General features: G+C 45.5%; 3 protein-coding genes across 3 annotated transcripts; 1 reads left to right on the top strand and 2 right to left on the bottom strand.

Moving 5' to 3' along the window:
- Positions 1–1,270: 1,270 nt before the first annotated feature.
- LOC101754376 (zinc finger CCCH domain-containing protein 17) lies at positions 1,271–7,437 on the bottom strand. The gene is made up of 9 exons (XM_004953382.4): positions 6,711–7,437; positions 6,538–6,633; positions 6,350–6,439; positions 6,008–6,109; positions 5,771–5,917; positions 4,793–4,912; positions 4,617–4,676; positions 2,144–2,241; positions 1,271–2,059 (listed from the first exon to the last, which is right to left on the bottom strand). The coding sequence occupies exons 1-9, from the start codon at positions 7,146–7,148 to the stop codon at positions 1,924–1,926; spliced, it is 1,287 nt and encodes a 428-aa protein (XP_004953439.1). The 5' UTR covers positions 7,149–7,437; the 3' UTR covers positions 1,271–1,923.
- Positions 7,438–9,388: 1,951 nt separating this feature from the next.
- Positions 9,389–10,846, top strand: LOC101753979. Its single transcript, XM_004953381.3, has 2 exons — positions 9,389–10,023; positions 10,306–10,846. Exons 1-2 carry the CDS (start codon positions 9,511–9,513, stop codon positions 10,579–10,581), a joined length of 789 nt encoding a protein of 262 aa, XP_004953438.1. The 5' UTR covers positions 9,389–9,510; the 3' UTR covers positions 10,582–10,846.
- A 4,932-nt stretch (positions 10,847–15,778) lies between these two features.
- LOC101753556 (dehydration-responsive element-binding protein 1G) lies at positions 15,779–16,831 on the bottom strand. The gene has a single exon (XM_004953380.4). It carries the CDS (start codon positions 16,790–16,792, stop codon positions 16,100–16,102), a length of 693 nt encoding a protein of 230 aa, XP_004953437.2. The 5' UTR covers positions 16,793–16,831; the 3' UTR covers positions 15,779–16,099.
- Positions 16,832–17,080: the final 249 nt, after the last annotated feature.

The raw sequence follows: 17,080 nt of genomic DNA, 5'->3' as shown, positions 1-17,080 counted from the left end.
TAGCAGTGATATGCTGGGTGGAACATCCCTGCAAATCGTTTTTTAAGCAGTGATATGCTCAAGCAGCTGTCGGTGTTACGGCAATAAACCAAACTCCCGGTGTCGCCTTCTTTTCCGTATGATGCTACTGTGCGACTGTGAGAGTTGCCACGCGGACGTTTTCTCGTGCTATCGGTGCACATGGGTGCAAATACTGGCCAACCCTACACGGATGGCTACCTAAAAATTACAGAGCTTTACAGTACTAGCGTACTACAGGAATGTACCGAAGGATATTCTCTCCCTCTTGCTAGCTTTCCCAAGGAGAACATTATCTTTCCCAGAAGGTCGTCGTCGTGGATGGCGAAACCGCTGGAAGAATCGCCACGCTCATCACGGTCATCAGCGTCATCTTTATGTTCCAATCGCTCGTCAGTTGAGAATCACGAGATGCATATTTCTCCGCAAATGACTGATGCATATTTCTCCGCAAATGACTGGAACTTAATGGTAGTGGCAGCATCGATCGTTTGGCGTCTCGTCTCGTCGTTGATGTGTGCGTGCTCCGACATGAAAAGATCGATGGGATCTCGTGTCACCAAGTCACTGTTCAGCATCCCATCCACGCTGACATCAGTCTGCGTCGAGCGATGACGCCTTGACGTACGCGCTGCCACGGGCCGCTAGTTTCTGCGGTGGGGCCGCGGGAGATGCCGCACAAATCACCACCAGTCGCGTACGGCGTATCAGAGGGTATCATTGCACAATGATCGGCCGGCGTCGCCTTCTGTCTCCGGTTCGGTATCGTTCCTGTCCTGTCCAACTTCTCAACAAAAGCTTTCTGCTTATGATTTGAGAACACTGGTGAAGAACCACCGAGAAGCACAGCCCGTGGCCTCTCCAGAATCTGTCATGACTCACGATCAATCATTAACAAACCGATGCGTCCGTTATGGTTCGTTACACGTTGGGCGTTACGAAAGTTTTCAACTTTTTTCTGGGGCCGCATTCTAGTTCTAGCAATTCAAATGGGCCGAAGCAATAGCGGTCCATCCAAGTAACCCAACTTTTTGCCCGGCAACGGGTCATGGATGGAATGGAAGGAAGTAACAGAGACAGAGGGAATCAAGTACTGACATCAAAATAGATAGCAGCGACCCGGCTCTGGTGCAGCAAAGGTAAAATATCGTGCTCAGATGAACTCTGAAACGAAGAAAAATAGCATGCACACATTTTACCGTTGCTACCATTTCTGATCCAAATAAGCATGCAAGCACAGTACAGCACCACGTAGTCCACAATTCCAATTGATTGCATAATTTGTTCTCTCAGATTCAGCAACAAATACAAACAATACCATCAACAAATACCCCGCTGCTATCCAAACAAAAATCTAGATAAATATTGGTACACAAGCTTTGCCTTGAGCTCCCGAATACTTTGAGCTGCCCTTGCTGCCACTCACCGAGCCGAATGAAGTTACAAGAACTGAAATGATCAGTTTAGCAAAAAAGTGATCGTTCAACAGTTCTGAAAAAGAAAGATGCCCATAGTCCTCAAACAATGAAGAATGGCCTTCTGAGAAAAACCACCAGTTCCTCGTGTACAAATGCAGCTGAACAAACCCTTTATATTAGCATATCCTTTTGAAACTGTCAGCACCTCCAAGCAATGATCAGATACTTGCTGGTTCCAGTGCTTTACAAATTACAAGCAATTATTTCCATATCTTGAAATTCATACCAGGACAAAACTACAGTCTAGCAGACTCTGCTTGTGCCAGCATGAACTGCCAGCCAGATCAACTGAATCTTGTATCCTTTGCGAATAAATGTAGGGCATATCACAAAAAAGAACTGGCCGCCAACCACAACTCATTATGCATATTTGCGAGAACTTCCTCATGAAATACACGAGTGAAACTATTCTAGCACATTATGTTCGTTAGGTCTGGGCTCGATCTACCCATTGCCAAACCTTCAGCTCACCAGTTCCATCCCCGGTAAAAAATAAACCAGCAGGACCCATTTGTATTGCCCTAATTTCTTGTTTGGAGAATATTCGGCCCCTATCACTGAACCTGTAAAACAAGCAAGAGTCACTCCTGATAACATCATTAGAAATAGAACGCATGAAAAACATCTTAGTATGACAGCTTGCTTACGATGGCAGATCATATAGGCGGACAGTATTGTCATTTAATGAACATAGTAGCACAGGTTTTGACTGTGCATCAGGCATACCACTGAGAGCAAGTGCACCCTAAAGATGGAAGAAAACCATTAGCATAAAAACATAAGAAAGGACAACACAGCATTGCATGTTCAAAAAAATAAAGGCAAAGATGATCATGAACACTGTTGAAAAAGAAATGTTAAAGTGGTGACAAAATGAAACAGATTCTCATGCACAGTAATGAGTACAGACAGAAGTTATAGTTCTCATTTCAAAAAATCCAAAAAAAAAGAACAGTATGGATATAGCAGTTGTTATTGGTTTTAAAGTTGAGTACAGTAACTACTTAACATCACGATTTCGGGGTGTTGGTGATTAAAAATACTATTCTCAATTACCCCTTAGGAAGATTAAGGTATTTTAAGGACTTAGTGCGTGGTGGGTATGGGAAATATAACATCAAAGAACCTTCTGTCTGCAGGCTAAACCCTTTTATTGGAAGTTGTAGGGCATTTTATAATATCTTTGCAGGTCGGTGTTTCATTTCTACCTGTTAGGGGTGGCACTTTTCAGTTAAGGCCTTAAGGGGCATTTGTGTTTGTGCGGTTGTGCCCCTACTTTGTAGGCTAATGGTGAGATAAGATAAGAGTTCACCCCAATTCCGTTCAGATCAGTTGAAGGTGTCAAATCAGCTATAAAAAGACAAGTTTGCCCATGCGGATTTGCCCCTACCTTTCTGAGTACTATATGATTTTATCCCACTTTGATATCAAACATCCGGATAGCATTTTGACAGAGTTAAAAATTATTTTGACAACACAACTTGACAAAAATTGCATAATTTAAATATGGCCAGACTTTGACAAATTCTGAGAAAATTTTGATAGCATTACAACAGCAACTTTGATAGCCAAATCAAATCCAGCACATCAATCCATCTCCCTCACGGTACCAATCTCTCTTAGCGGCAGCCAAAAATCAATAAAATTTCTTTCCCAAAATCCCAAGCACCAGCCTCCGTTCCTCTCACAGGAGAAATCAACAAGAATCTGCCACCAATCCAGAGCAGAGCAGAGAGCACCATCGGCAGGCCCATGGACGCCCCCAGCCCCTCTAAGATGATCTCATGCCACAGGTGGAGCACCTCTATGAGCATACCATCCTTTTGGAAGCTCCACCTTGAGGAGCTCTAGCCTCACACACCCTAGCGCCTACATGTCAAAAAGGTCAGGCCATAGCAGCGGCTGCCCATGGGCTGCTCCGGCTCGTGCTACCACAGAGTGCCGACGAACGATACCTCTGGATACAGCGGCCGCGCAAGCATGACCAGCACTATGCATCCAACCAAAAGGGCAGCACTCGGATGTGGCCGGAGGACAGGGGTCTTATGCATGGGGCCAAGGTCGGGCGATTATCTACTGTGGTAAGATCTAGGTGACAGCTGGCATGGGATGAGCAGCGTTTCAGATTCTCAGGGGTTAGCAGGGCCAATGGGCATTGGGTTATGGCAGCCTTCCTGCACGGCACACCGCACGCACTGCATCCTAGGCGGCCCGTAGTGCCCCAACGCCAGAAGCCACCAGCCACCAGCCAAGCAACGGTGACGGCTCGGAGACGCGGCCGCTACCTGACAATGACGGCCACCAACGGCGCAGGAGCAGACAACCCATCGAGGTTGAGCCACCCTGCCACCACCTCAGCTGCGCCGGCCATTCCCGCCCGTGCCACCTCCGCCTGGCCTCTCTTGAGCAATGGAGTCACAAGGGAGGGAGGAAATGCACGAGTATGTGTGGATAAGCTTAGGGGTAGTACTGCCTTTTCCAATTGCTCTGAATATTTTTTCCATTTATAAAAAAGGAGGGGTAAAATCACAAAGTTAAAAAAGGAAAGCAAAATCACAATCGGAGTTCACAGATGGGGCAAGAACACCAAATTCCCTTCAGTTAACTATAAATATGACTGAATAAAGGCCTGTCGTGATTCTTTTATTGCACAACCATCAAGAAGTGGAAAACCAGCTAGGTTAGGCTTGTCTGTTCATCTCCAGCTACTTCTGCTATAAGGGTACAAATCTAGTATATGTTAGCTAAATAACAGTGAACCTAAATTACATATTAAACTAAAGTATTATATATCAACATATTGAATTGCTGGTCTAGTCCTTATATCGGTCCACCTTAGACAGGTTCAATATATCAGTTACTCCCTCCGTTTCAAAATGTAGGTCATTTTGACTTTTCTAGATGCATAGATTTTGCTATGCACCTAAATATAGGGTTAGTCTAGATACATAGCAAAATCTATGTATCTAGAAAAGCCAAAACGACCTACATTTTGAAACGGAGGAAGTATGTTTCAACAAGACAATAACGATATCTCAGTGGTTAGCACTGGCGGGTAGACTATAATAGCACAACACAAACTGGGTGCAATGAAGACGGTACTAGTGTAGGGTCTTTTACCTGCTCCTCTTTGTGTGTGTATGTTACTTCCAAGTTTCCAGTCTCTGTAGCTGCCCAAACCTGCACCAAAATAAATATTAGAACCATGAACAGCATTGAGAAGGGCAACATCTGAAATATGAATACATAAATTTATGAAATTACTAAACAAAATGAAGGCAAGGATGGGAACTAACTTTTATTGTTTGATCCAAAGAGCAAGATAATAGAAACTGATCCCAGCAAAGCACAGACATAACAACATCGGTATGATCAGAAAGAGTCTGTATGCACTGCAATGTTGCCAAATCCCACACCTGAAATTCACACGTTTTGTTATTATTATTTGTAAAAATGAAGTGAACAAAAAAGACAAGGAAACTTCTGTTGTCTTGATAGGAAAAGGTAATATGCAATAAAATAACACCTGACAGCTATCACTAGCAATGAATTCAATTGACAAAGTCGTGCACATAACAACACAAGTGATATCCCATTCTCCTAAAAAGTGAAGACATCAAAATGCTGGAGTAACAAGCATTCATTGCACTGAGAATAAATTCAACTTTCAGATATACCACCACTAGGACATTGAACCAACACTGGCATGGGTATTTTTTGGCAATTTAATTCTCCAGTACTATTTTCTTTTCTTTTCTTTCTTTTTTTCAAACACTAGCTGCAAATATTCAGCAGCCAATTGAAATATCAACACAAAACGTCCATGCGAACATGCTACCACAAGGAATCAAGGGATTGCCAACTGCAGATACTATATGATACATGCTGGTACCACCTATATAATAATAGTGCCTCTTTGTGAACAAGTTTGCACCAGCATTAAGTTTCAACATTTTCCTGAACTTATTTTTACTGAATACTAGCAGACATTCATCCGCTGATCTTAGTCATAATCCATTGTTTATCTGATTGTTATTAGAACTCACAAATAGCTCTGCCACCTAAACACTAGAGAAACTTATAGTTGTGTTGAGTATGAGTAATTAATTGAACATGCACCGAAAAACTTCGACTACGAGGAACAGAAATGATAAGAAGCAATACATCATTATGTGAATAGCCAAACATCAAGAAATTAAAATCTCAAACGCAACATATACTCCTGCGTAAATTGAATCTATCTTAAAATGAGGATGTGAACAAGTTTGCCATACTCTGATTGTTTTATCCATTGAAGCAGAATAAAGCCTCATGCCTCCTACTATTAATGAAACAACAGCAAGCTTATGGCCATCAAGAGAAGCAGCTGGCTCAAAACGGTTAGTTGCAGCACTAAATCTCCATGCCAAAATCCTACCATCCTGCAAAAAGTGCACCAAAAGAGAATCAAGTAAATGAAGAATCAAAAGCTTCAAGACAAACAAAGATAACCCGAAGGATGAAAATCTTACTTGTGTTGCAGCAAAGAGTAGCTCACTGGCAACAGCGAGTGCATAGACTTGCCCAGTTGGTCCTGTAAGATCCATTACCGCTGATGTTTGCGTATTCCAGACCTGAAGTAATAGATCATGTATTCACACACATGCAGAACACCAGTGGTGACGAATTACAGAATTTAAAAAGAACTAGGGGAGTAGCAGTGGTGCATGGTGTCCAATCACTGACTAGGTGGGCTACACAGGTAATTAGATGCTAAGCAGGAGAGTCATGCATAAAGCCTATCGCATGATGGGCTAGGTGGCCCCAAGTTCTGAAACAGTGAGTAATGCACAAATTTGAAGTATATTACTTACCTTCACCGCATCAGGTATTCCAACAAATAACCATGGACCTTCGCTGATCATACACCCAACCTCGCGACCCATAGGGCTGACACCGGCACACTAACAGACCACCAACAGCAAAGAAGTACTGAATTCTTGTTTTTTCATAAGGAACATACAAAACTCTCGAAGATTCAATCTAATGATGCCTCAGCTACCTGCCCGGTTTGGCAATCCCACATGCGAACAGTTCCATCCTTACTCCCAGAATATAGCTTGTCCGACCCGGTGGGCAGTGCAATGCCCGTGACACCCTGACTCAAGAGCATTTCAGTTAGCAACGTTTCATGCTTTACCAGACAGGCTAATTGGCAATTGGGATTAAGCATACCTTCTCGTGGCCCTTGAGCAGGGTGAGCATTGTGATACTATCGCTTATGCAGTAGCTGTGGGGATAGCGGCACCTCTCGCCATAGCTGCAATCGGTACCGGCGAGGAAGTACTTGCAGGGCCTGTCGGGCGGCCTGTGGGCCGCAGTCCCGCTGCCGCCTCCAGGGCCCCTCCCCCATCTATTGTGACCGCCACCTCCTCGTCCCCCTGAGTTGGGGTTGCGCCAGACGTTCCCCCCGGGTCCAGACGGGCGCTTGGGCGGCGCCGCCGCCTCGGGGAGCTCGCTGTGGAGGTAGGGGCACGGGAAGCGATTGCACCGCCCGGCACGCCAGTAGTTGCAGACCTTCCCGGTGGTAGATGACGGGCCGCCGCCGGAGCCCGGGCCGAGGCGATTGTGCACGCGCTTGTTGCCGAATCGCCCGTCGGTCTCTACGTCCATGGGCGGCGCCGACTAGGGTTTGCTGGCTCGGAAGCAGAGGTATATGGGGGGCGCAGCCTACGATTGGGCGCGCGCGGCGGCGGGGAAGTCGGATGGATAGATAGATAGATAGGTTTATGAGGTAGTCGGTCGCGACGCGGCGATGGCTCGCCGGAGCGGGTGGGGAGATCCGGATCGGAGAGGAAGGGGGCGGTGGCCCGATTGCTGGGTCGGGTTTAGCTCGCGCGCGCGGTCGCGGGCGGAACCGAGGGCCCGACTCCGGCTATTGATTGTGTTTTCCGCACGCGGCCCATAGGTGGCAGCTTACGCCGCCGCCGACGGACGGCTGGGATGGTCGATTTCTATTTTTTTCCCCAAATATAATAAGGAAAAAAATGGGAAAGTGGGGCCCAGCTTCGACTTCTAGCTCCTTCGAGAAGCGAAACGGGCTCAAGCAATTAGCTAGCGCATAGACATTTTCTAATAGTAGCCAAATTAATTTCGCCCTGTACACCAAACAAGAATGTAGTACTAGTATGTAGCTATTTTTTCTTTTTTCTAAATGTGAGTACTAGAATTCGAACTATGCTGGGCTTCTAAAACATTGTTTTAAGTAATTAGAGAATAATAGGGTGACAACACAAGAAATTAGGAAGCGTGGAATGACGACATCTACATGGAATGATGTAAAAGTAATGGTAGAGGTTATGGGCGAGAGGCTGGGGTCGACGGCCCTGACGGGAAGCACTGTACTCTCAAACCCTTTGTGCAAGATAATGTGCTTTTCTAAAATTATGTTAAGGGAAAAAAGAACAGAACTATAGTGTTCGGGTGTGATCAAGCGGCTGATGTAGTAGTCAAGTGGCAGCCGACGGTGATGTTGAGTTGTGGAGTTTAGCGTGGCTGAGTGGTATTAGTATTGGAGTAGTAGCTTGGAGTCTGCGGTGTTTCGAGTGTTTGTTTGAGTTGCTTGTGTTTAGGTGGCCGTCAGCTTTCATGCCTAGTTCGTAAAAAAAAGTATTTGGTATTTTGGATCAGTTTGAGCAATATATATTTCTCTGGATACGAATGGGCAATAAAATTATTTTTTTTGAAATTCACTAACTGTTTTCCTTTTCCTAAATTGGTTAATATCTTTTTCAGTAAATTATTTTAGTAATACTTAAAGCGTTGGTCAGGTCAAATTTGGCCTAGCCCATTTTCCGGAGAGGGTTGGCCCAATTGCCTAGGCAAGATCGGGTATAAATCCATGTAAAATGCAATAGGCTAGATCCTTTGACAAGAAAATCTGGAATTTTTTTATTTTTTTATTTTTTATTTTAGCATTTTGCAAAAATATATAGTCGGATTAAAAAATTGCAAAACTAGGCTATTGTCGCCGGCTGGGCCGGCGGTAAGCCCTTACCGCCCCGTCGGTCCAGCCGGCGGTAACGGGTACACCCCTCCGCACACACTTTCAAAAAATCATAACTAATTCATATAAAGTTGGATGGAGATAAACTTTATATAAAAATTGTAGATCTCGATGAGATCTACAACTTTGTAGTTAAAACTTTTTTCATTTGATGTCATATTAGTGCTCAAATAATCAACACAAATTTCAGATCCAAAATTCAATTTTTAGATCTGAAATTGGGCAGCACACTTTCAAAAAATGATAACTAATTCATACGAGTTCAGATAGAAATAAGATTTATATGAAAATTATAGCCCTCGACGAGATTTACAACTTTGTAGTTCAAACTGTTTTGATTTGGAGCCATTTAATTGCTGAAATAATCAACACAAGTTTCAGATCTAAAAATTAAATTTTAGATCTGAAACTTGTATCGATTATTTGAGCATCAATATGATATCAAATGAAAAAAGTTTTAACTACAAAGTTGTAGATCTCGTCGAGGTCTATAAGTTTTATATAAAGTTTATCTCCATCCGAATTAATATGAATTAGTTATAATTTTTTAAAAATGTAGTGCGCCGCCGGGCCCTTCCGCCGGCCCAACCGCCCTTTACCCCGCCTAGGCCGGCGGTAAGGACGGCGACAATAGTCTAGTTTTGCAATTTTTTCATCCAACTATATATTTTTACAAAATACTAAAATAAAAAATAAAAAATAAAAAAATCTTTTGGAAGGCCTGATACTTGCATAGCAAGGCCCACTTCTTGGAACCGACTAGTTCCTGGCAAATTCCAGGCCTTTTTTTTATAAAGAAATTCCAGGCCTTGGGAAAAAGGATGACAAAAGCAGCGGCAACAAATCGAAGCGATAAGGCCATGGCCATCGAAGGCCATTGCTGCCTCATATACCCCGCGGAAAGCATCATCGTCGCTTCGTCAGCTGCTTTTCACCGCCGCTGCCGTGCCACCGTGCGCGCACGCCCAAATGGCAGCCGGCAGCATCAAAACCTTCTCGCGAGACCTCTCAACCCTGCAAAGACTCGCGAATCCGAGACAACCGCGCGCTTACTCCGCTGCTGGTGCGCACCGGAGACTCCCACGGCCGCCGTCGATAAGACGCGGGGCCGCGGTGGTAGCATGCGCCCCCGGAAGCGAGCAGCGATCCTCCCCCGCCATCGCCACGCAGCAAGCGCGGCCCGGCACCGGCACGCTTAGCGTCGAGTTCCGGACGCGGGAGGGATGCCGGCTCGGCATCGCCAGGTACCCGGACTTCGTGTACAACGCGCAGGGCGGCCGCGGCGTGGGCGCGGCGCGCGGCGCCGAGAGCGGGGAGGACGGCAACGGCACGGTGCTCGTCGACTTCGACGTGGCGAGTCTGTACATCCCGCCCATGTCCGGCGCGACGACCAGGTTCCTCGGCCTGCCGCTGCCGCCGTTCCTCAAGATCGACATCTTGCCCGAGGCCCTTGGCGGAACCATCGACCGAGCCACTGGTCAGGTAACACTGCAGTCTGCACTCTGCAGACACCATCGTTCTCTCATTCTCTGCATCCACCCACCTGTAGTATTTTTGGCTATCAGGCATTAGAGTGCGGAGTATTATCTGCTATTCCAAGAGCAATCGCGTTGTTTAGTTCCGGTAATCAGAATATGTGATGAACAAGTTCAGAAGTCAGCTATGGCTGATTTCTTTAGCTGCTTAGTGAAATGACGCGCAGAAACGTCCTCCGAGAAAAAAAAAAATGGTGTTGACGAGCACTGTACTCATCTTCCTTTGCAGGTTGATCTCAAGTTCAGGTCGAGGTTCTGTTTCTCGGTGGGGAGCATCTACAAAGCGCCGCCTTTGTTCATCGACACAACACTGACCTCCGAGGAATCCAGGGGAGCTATAAGATCCGGCACTGGAGAAAGAATGGACGATAAAGGGAGATGCAAGCTGGTTGGGGTGGCCGTCGTCGACCCAATCGATGACCTCTTCATGAACACATTTCTCAGCCTGCCTACCGAATGCATTGCATACCTGAACGCCACCATCTCCGTAGCCACATCTAGATGATCTTGTTTATTGCTGGTCTACATTGCAGATGCCAATAAGTTTATTTTCTTGTAAAGACTAGCCAAGACCTCTGGCACTATAATCACATAAGGAGATCGGCATGCACCTAGATCAACCATAGCACTCGAATTGTATCGGGAGGGTTGAGATGCATAACCATCATCACCAGGCCATTGACACAGTTCCAAGTATGTGTGTGACAGAACATGTGAAAAATACATAATACAAGACATCATTGTTTTCATATGGTGAAAAGTATCAACATATGGCACAAACGTGTGTAATGCCTTCATATTTTCCGCCTCTGTGCCAGTACTAATGAACCATCACCCACTGATTTTCAGATTCTGTGATTTCTTGTGTTTGAAACCTCATCACCGCCATCTTCAACAATAATAAGCTCCATTCTCAGAAATTTCTACAGACCTGCCCAGTGGGAAAAAAAACACCAAGCAGATGATCTTAGGAGGATGTCTCATAAACTTCTTATAAAAACCAACCTTTTTCTTATTCTTCACAAAAAAATATCCACAAAGTTCACTATAAATGTCTCGTTATCGATGGTGACGCCACATATACTGAAGGAATTATGTCTTTAATTCCCCGAGAAAATCCGGAAAATGCGAGTAACCATGTAGGTGAATTAGGTTCCACCATAAAGGAACCTAACCATTTGGTAAGAGATGATTATCCATAACCAAAATTTATCATAAGGATCAGATGACAAATTGCCCCTAAAACTGAACTGGTCAAGCTCTAGATAGACACATTTGGCCATAGTACAACAAAAGGCTGCTGTTGAATTGTTTCATTCTAGTTGGGGAAAAAACTTACTTTTCGTCCCCGTACCATTTACGTTTGGTGAAATTATCTTTTACGTGCTTGCGCCTCTTCATCAAGTGCCGATGAAGTGCTAGCTTCTGGTCGTTATCAATCTCGAATTGACCTCCTTATCAGCAATCTATTATCTTAATATAATAGTATTAAAAGAAGTCATCACGTTCGTCGAGAAGGTCTAGAAATTCTTATATTAATCTTAAAAAAAGAAGAATATATACCGTTGGATTTTATGAAGATCTAACGGTCTATACTAGTGCAAAGAGTCCATATCGAATACGATTAATAAATATACACCATTGATTTTAATGATGATCCGATGGCCCAAATTGAACCGGAGATTCGTTTTGCCAAGTTGGATAAATAAAGAGTCCTCGCCAATGTCAAATACAATTAATATCTAGCTAATATGACAGGATAAATATAAGTAAAGAAACTGGACTCTAGCTTCATCCGTAAAGAAATTTAGCCTATATTTAAATGGATACAATTGGACGTCCTGCCACAAATATGATGATCTTCTGGCCGGAATCAACACTTTGGTTGTTTGCCTCAGCCATTCATCTGAACATAGTCATCCCGCCGAAATCAACAAGAAGAAAATTTTCTCCCATAATCAGCACATTGTTTTCGCTTTTTTATATTCATATATTTTTTTGCTATGCACATAGATATACACTATATCTAGCTATGTAGCAAAATCTATAAATCTAAAAATTCAAAACGACCTACAATTTTAGTGAAGGGAGTATAAGACAACTTCCTAGCCGAAACTATCCACTGTGAACATGCTATGGTCTGTATATCGTATTCACAACCATCCATCTGCCTTCTTATAGGAATTAACAAACAGCACCAGTAATCTCAACAACACTTGCTTGGAAAGATGATTTGCTAATCGAACTCCAGCATACAAGATTCGAGCAGCGGTGGCTCGAGGCATGTGCCATGGCTGGAGCACGTCATTACACTCATATTAAGAAATGTGGTCTGCAAAAGTATACAAAAAGAGGGCATATGTGGCTCTAAGTATGGAAGAGCAAGATGCAAGATAGTGTATTTCTAGAAAGGGCTCCACTGAGTTACTAGAGTCCTCTTGAATAACTAGGTTACTATAGGTTTTTAGGATGTCCTAACCGTACAAAAAGCGATTAGAGAGGGCTCGACTTGGAGAGCGCCACGATAATGAGCAAGGGAATTAGGTCACAACAATGACAAGAATTCTATGCAGCCATGTCGAACAAGCGACGTGATTCTAACTTAGTCACCAGTTCAAGTATCACCATGACACATGGCCTAGCACAGTCGCTACCATTTAGGCATCGCAATCACCACCAGCAACGACGATAAGCATTGAGATGGTGATGTCTATCTATTAAGAATTGTGATTAGTAGACTCCCGGCTGGCTGAGAGCTGAATATTTAGGAGACATGAATAACAATATAGTTGCAGCATAGGCGATGTGATATGGAACAAAGCTACTCAAAATCAATATTTGACACGCACGCCCGTCTGAAGTAGTATTGTTCAACACTCACTGTTGGGGACACATGCTGGATGATCGTGGCATTGCGGGCTGAGCTTTTTAGGAGCAGAGGCAAGGCAGGAGAGAGAGGCAACGTGAGCACATGATACTATTTGGAGTTGCTGCACTCCATATTTTTTAATCCACTCAAAAAAATTCACGTTGGATTAACTCCATCGATTTCTGAAGCCGCTATGGATCCCAAAAAAACCCCTTAGTCGAGACCATTAGGACCAAAACAATTATAATGATATGATTAAACAAAACTATTTGCATAGATTACACTACTAGAAAGCGAAACATCGATCCTCAAAAAAAAATTCGAAACGAATTGGTCCTGAGAGGTCTAAATTTTGTACTCCCCCGGAGACCTTTTAATCCCGATTGTTAACACCAACCGGGACTAAGGTGACCCTTAGTCCCGGTACGTAACACACTAAAATTCGTACTCCCCGGAGACCTTTTAGTCCTGGTCAACCGCGACTAAAGGGTCAGCCTAAAGGTGATCCTTTAGTCCTGATTTGTAACACAATAAATTTCATACTCCCCGGAGGCCTTTTAGTCCCGGTTGTTAACACCAACGGGGACTAAAGGATTCTCACGGGTGACTACAAAAGGAAAAACGCCCCCTACTCAATTAAATATGTTGTGCAGGTGAGATGTTAAGGAAGCTACACGCGAGAAAAGAGGTCGTGGGTTCAAATTCCATGCACCGCGCACGCGCATACTTCGCAGGAAAAATCATGTGACTTTGTAGCGTGCCCGTGTGTGGGAGCTTCCCTAGAATTTAGAATAATATTTTACTGCATAGCTCTTTAGTTCCGGTGGGCGCATAACTCTTTAGTACCAACTGGGATAAGGAGATATTTTTAGTCTTGGTTGAGTAAACCGGGACTAAAGACTGGAACTTAATTCGTAGTCCCGGTTGGGAAAACTGGATTCTTTTTGTTTCCCAACAGCGACTGAAGATGAGTTTTCCAGTGATGTTTAAAGCTTTTCAAATCTTACGCTAAAAAAATTCTAGCTACCCACGCTATTTGCGCAGGGTACCTTGCTAATTGATAGTATTGAAGCCCTGGGGACGTCAAACCCCTGCAAGAACAGAACCCATGGATTAGAAGCAGGGTGCTGATTTGTATCATCTAGAATGTTTGGAAATGCAGGAATGCGAAAGTCTTCGGACACGAGGATGACACTAACATGCAGATTTCTAGACGATGCCGAAATGTTCTCCTCCTTTGGTCGTATAGATGTAGCAACTTCTTCACCTCTTAACTGTCTTCTTCTGGTGTTTTTCTCCTTGTATTTATTCCTTTTGCTCCTCTGTACCTTTCCTTTTTTTGATGCTTCTTGCCAGTTTATCCCTGGCTAGTAATTATTATAATGTAAAGTGTTTTCCCGATGAAATAAAGTTCAGGCAAGATAAATTTTGGAGTCTTCCTTGAAATCAGTCTGCTTGCAAGCACCAATCATCATGATTATCACTTCAAGATAAATTTATTTATTTAGCTTTGATGAAGTCATTCCACACAAGGGAATTACATTCAGTATCGAGCTTTTCTGATCTAGAACCCTGTTACATTCAGCTGCGCCTGCACGCGTAAGCAAACTGAGACGAGCCCTGGTCGTAGAGGCCAGAGACGACGTTCCCAGAGAGGGGCGGCGCGAACCCGCGGGAGGACTGGGTAAAAAAGAGAAGAAACACGCCGTGAGCTGGCGGTTGGCGGGGGCACTACTTCTGTTGGGTTGGAATTTGGAAGGTGGAACTCGCGGTCCGAGCCGCCCGACCCAGGGGAGGGAGGGAGCGCGCGCGACAGCGAGTGGCCGTCAGCCTCCACTCTGAGCCTGAGGCTCTGAGCTCTGAGGTGACGGGAGACCTCACTATGGTATGGACCGCTTTTTCCCGCGGCTTTGCCAGCTTAGGCCTAGAGGGAGCTTCATTGACATCGTCAAAGCCTTTTCCGTTATCAGTTGGCCATCATCAGCTCCCAAGTCTCCAACGCTAACCACGAGCTGGCACTTTGTTAAGGATAAGCAGGAAGAATGTTTTAGACCTTAAAAAAGGACTAGTGCTCATACTCGGTCAACAGAATGAAGTACAGCAGAGTTTTTATGATATCCTGAATTAATCCTGATTCAGGTTGCTTTTCTATTTTCTCACGCGTGGATTGAAGATATGCCAGAGGAGATGTGTCCATAGAAGAACTGTCATCTGTCCAGTTCAATGTGCTTCTTCCGGTAAAAGAGTTAATTGTTCTTTGCAGATCTTGCTAAAAAATGTTCTTTGCAGAATCAATACTTCATAACTTTAGCATTTTTATTTGTATCGTCCTTAACTAACCTTACTCTGTACTCTATAATAATAGGCATTTCTTTCTTGTTTAAAATGCGAGACCTAAAGGCGCGACATTGGCCTTTCCGAAAAAAACAAAAAGAAAAACAAACTAGTTAGATAATGGTTTTATCAGGCACAGATCGATGCTCTGAACAAACCCCAAGAACAAAACGAACCCAACAAAAATAAAAAGGCATTATGGTAGATCGAAGCGTCATACTTTAAATAATTTTGCATTAAAAAATTTATGGATAAAATCTACCTTTCTGAAAATCTTTCAGCAATGTAGAAATTTCAGTACTAAAACAAGTGGTAGTATTATTCATCGTTGTAGTATCGTACTATCGTTATCGAGTGCTGCAGTAAAGATTTCAAGTCTGAAGAACTACATTGACTTAGATCACGCATATAACGGATCTTCGTGATGAAGTGGTTGGTTATGAGTTCTAGCTGGATTATTTCTCATTTGTGATCCCTGAAAGATGTCAAATTCTCAATGTGCAGAAATAACACCGGGCCATTTGCAAATCCATAATATCAAACCACATGTTTTTGCTGCTTATTACACAAGTGCTCTAAGCACTCCCGAGATCACTGATCTCATGCATTGTGCAGCAACAAGGGTGATGATCTAGTGCCAAACGCCCACAACTGTCTACCAAACTGAGATCGAAGCCCCAGTCTTCTGCTGCTCCTGATCACACTTCATCAGGAGAGCAGGGAAGATACATTAACATTACCGTCGAGTTCCGAAGGGAAATGGCAACCAGTACTAGGTTCCCATAGGCTGTACAGGGAAGTTCCAAACACGCGCGATTGATCAGTAGCTCCAGAGCTTAACCTCACCGTTGTCATCGTCGTCGGCGCCACTGGTGGACGAACCAGCCATGGGTGGCGGGTCAATGAGCATCCCTTGCGCCATGTCGAGGTACCCCTGCATCCCAAAGTCGAGCTTGTCATCGATAATGCAGTACGGGTCATCGAAGTTCTGCGTCGCGCTAGGCAAGGCCTCCGGCTGTGCAGCGGCGGCCTCCTCGGCGGCCACATTGCCCTGATCGGGAGGCGGCCGGAACTGGTCGGCCGCGACGGCGGCCGCCCGCCGTATCTCGTCATGGCCGGCGCCCATCGGAGGGACCCTGAGCAGGCGCGGCGAGTCGGCGAAGTTGAGGCAGGCGGCGCGGCCGCGCAGGGTGAGCGCGGCGACGTCGTGCGCGCGCGCGGCCATCTCGGCGGTCTCGAAGGTCCCGAGCCATATCCGCTGCTTGCCGTGCGGCTCCCGCACCTCGCAGACCCACCTCCCGGGGTTCCTCCGGCGGACGCCCTTGTACACCGGGTGCCGCGTCTCCTTGAACTTGGTCCGCCCGGCGCGCCGCTTGGGCGGCGCCGACGACACCGTCATGTACGAGGACGAGCCGCCGCCTGCGTCATCGCCGTCCGCGCCGCCGCCGCCGCCGCCGGCGACCGGCGACGGCGTCCCCGAGGAGTAGTCGCTGCTGAACGCGCCGACGTCCATGGCGGGTGCCCGGCGGATGCGGTGCTGAGCGGGGGGAGGAACGAGTCGGAGCATTCGATTTGAATTTGGAGGGAAAGGTGGCGGGTTATATAGGTTAGCGCGTGGAGAGGGACGTGGCCGTGTGCACTGTTCCTACGCGGTGCGGCTCGGGAGGCGCCAGCCAGGTAGCGCGACTTGATGGGTCGGAGGGACTCGGGGGAGAGGGCTCGGAGGGCTCGGAGGGTCAGTTGGGTCGGAACCAGCTGGAGCTCGCGGGGTCGGGGGACGACGGGGACGCGCGGAACGCGC

The sequence above is a fragment of the Setaria italica genome, chromosome I (assembly GCF_000263155.2).
Source record: "Setaria italica strain Yugu1 chromosome I, Setaria_italica_v2.0, whole genome shotgun sequence".
Taxonomy (NCBI): Eukaryota; Viridiplantae; Streptophyta; class Magnoliopsida; order Poales; family Poaceae; genus Setaria; species Setaria italica.
The sequence above is the reverse complement of the archived record's forward strand: the minus strand, read 5'-3'. Positions and strand labels throughout refer to the sequence as shown.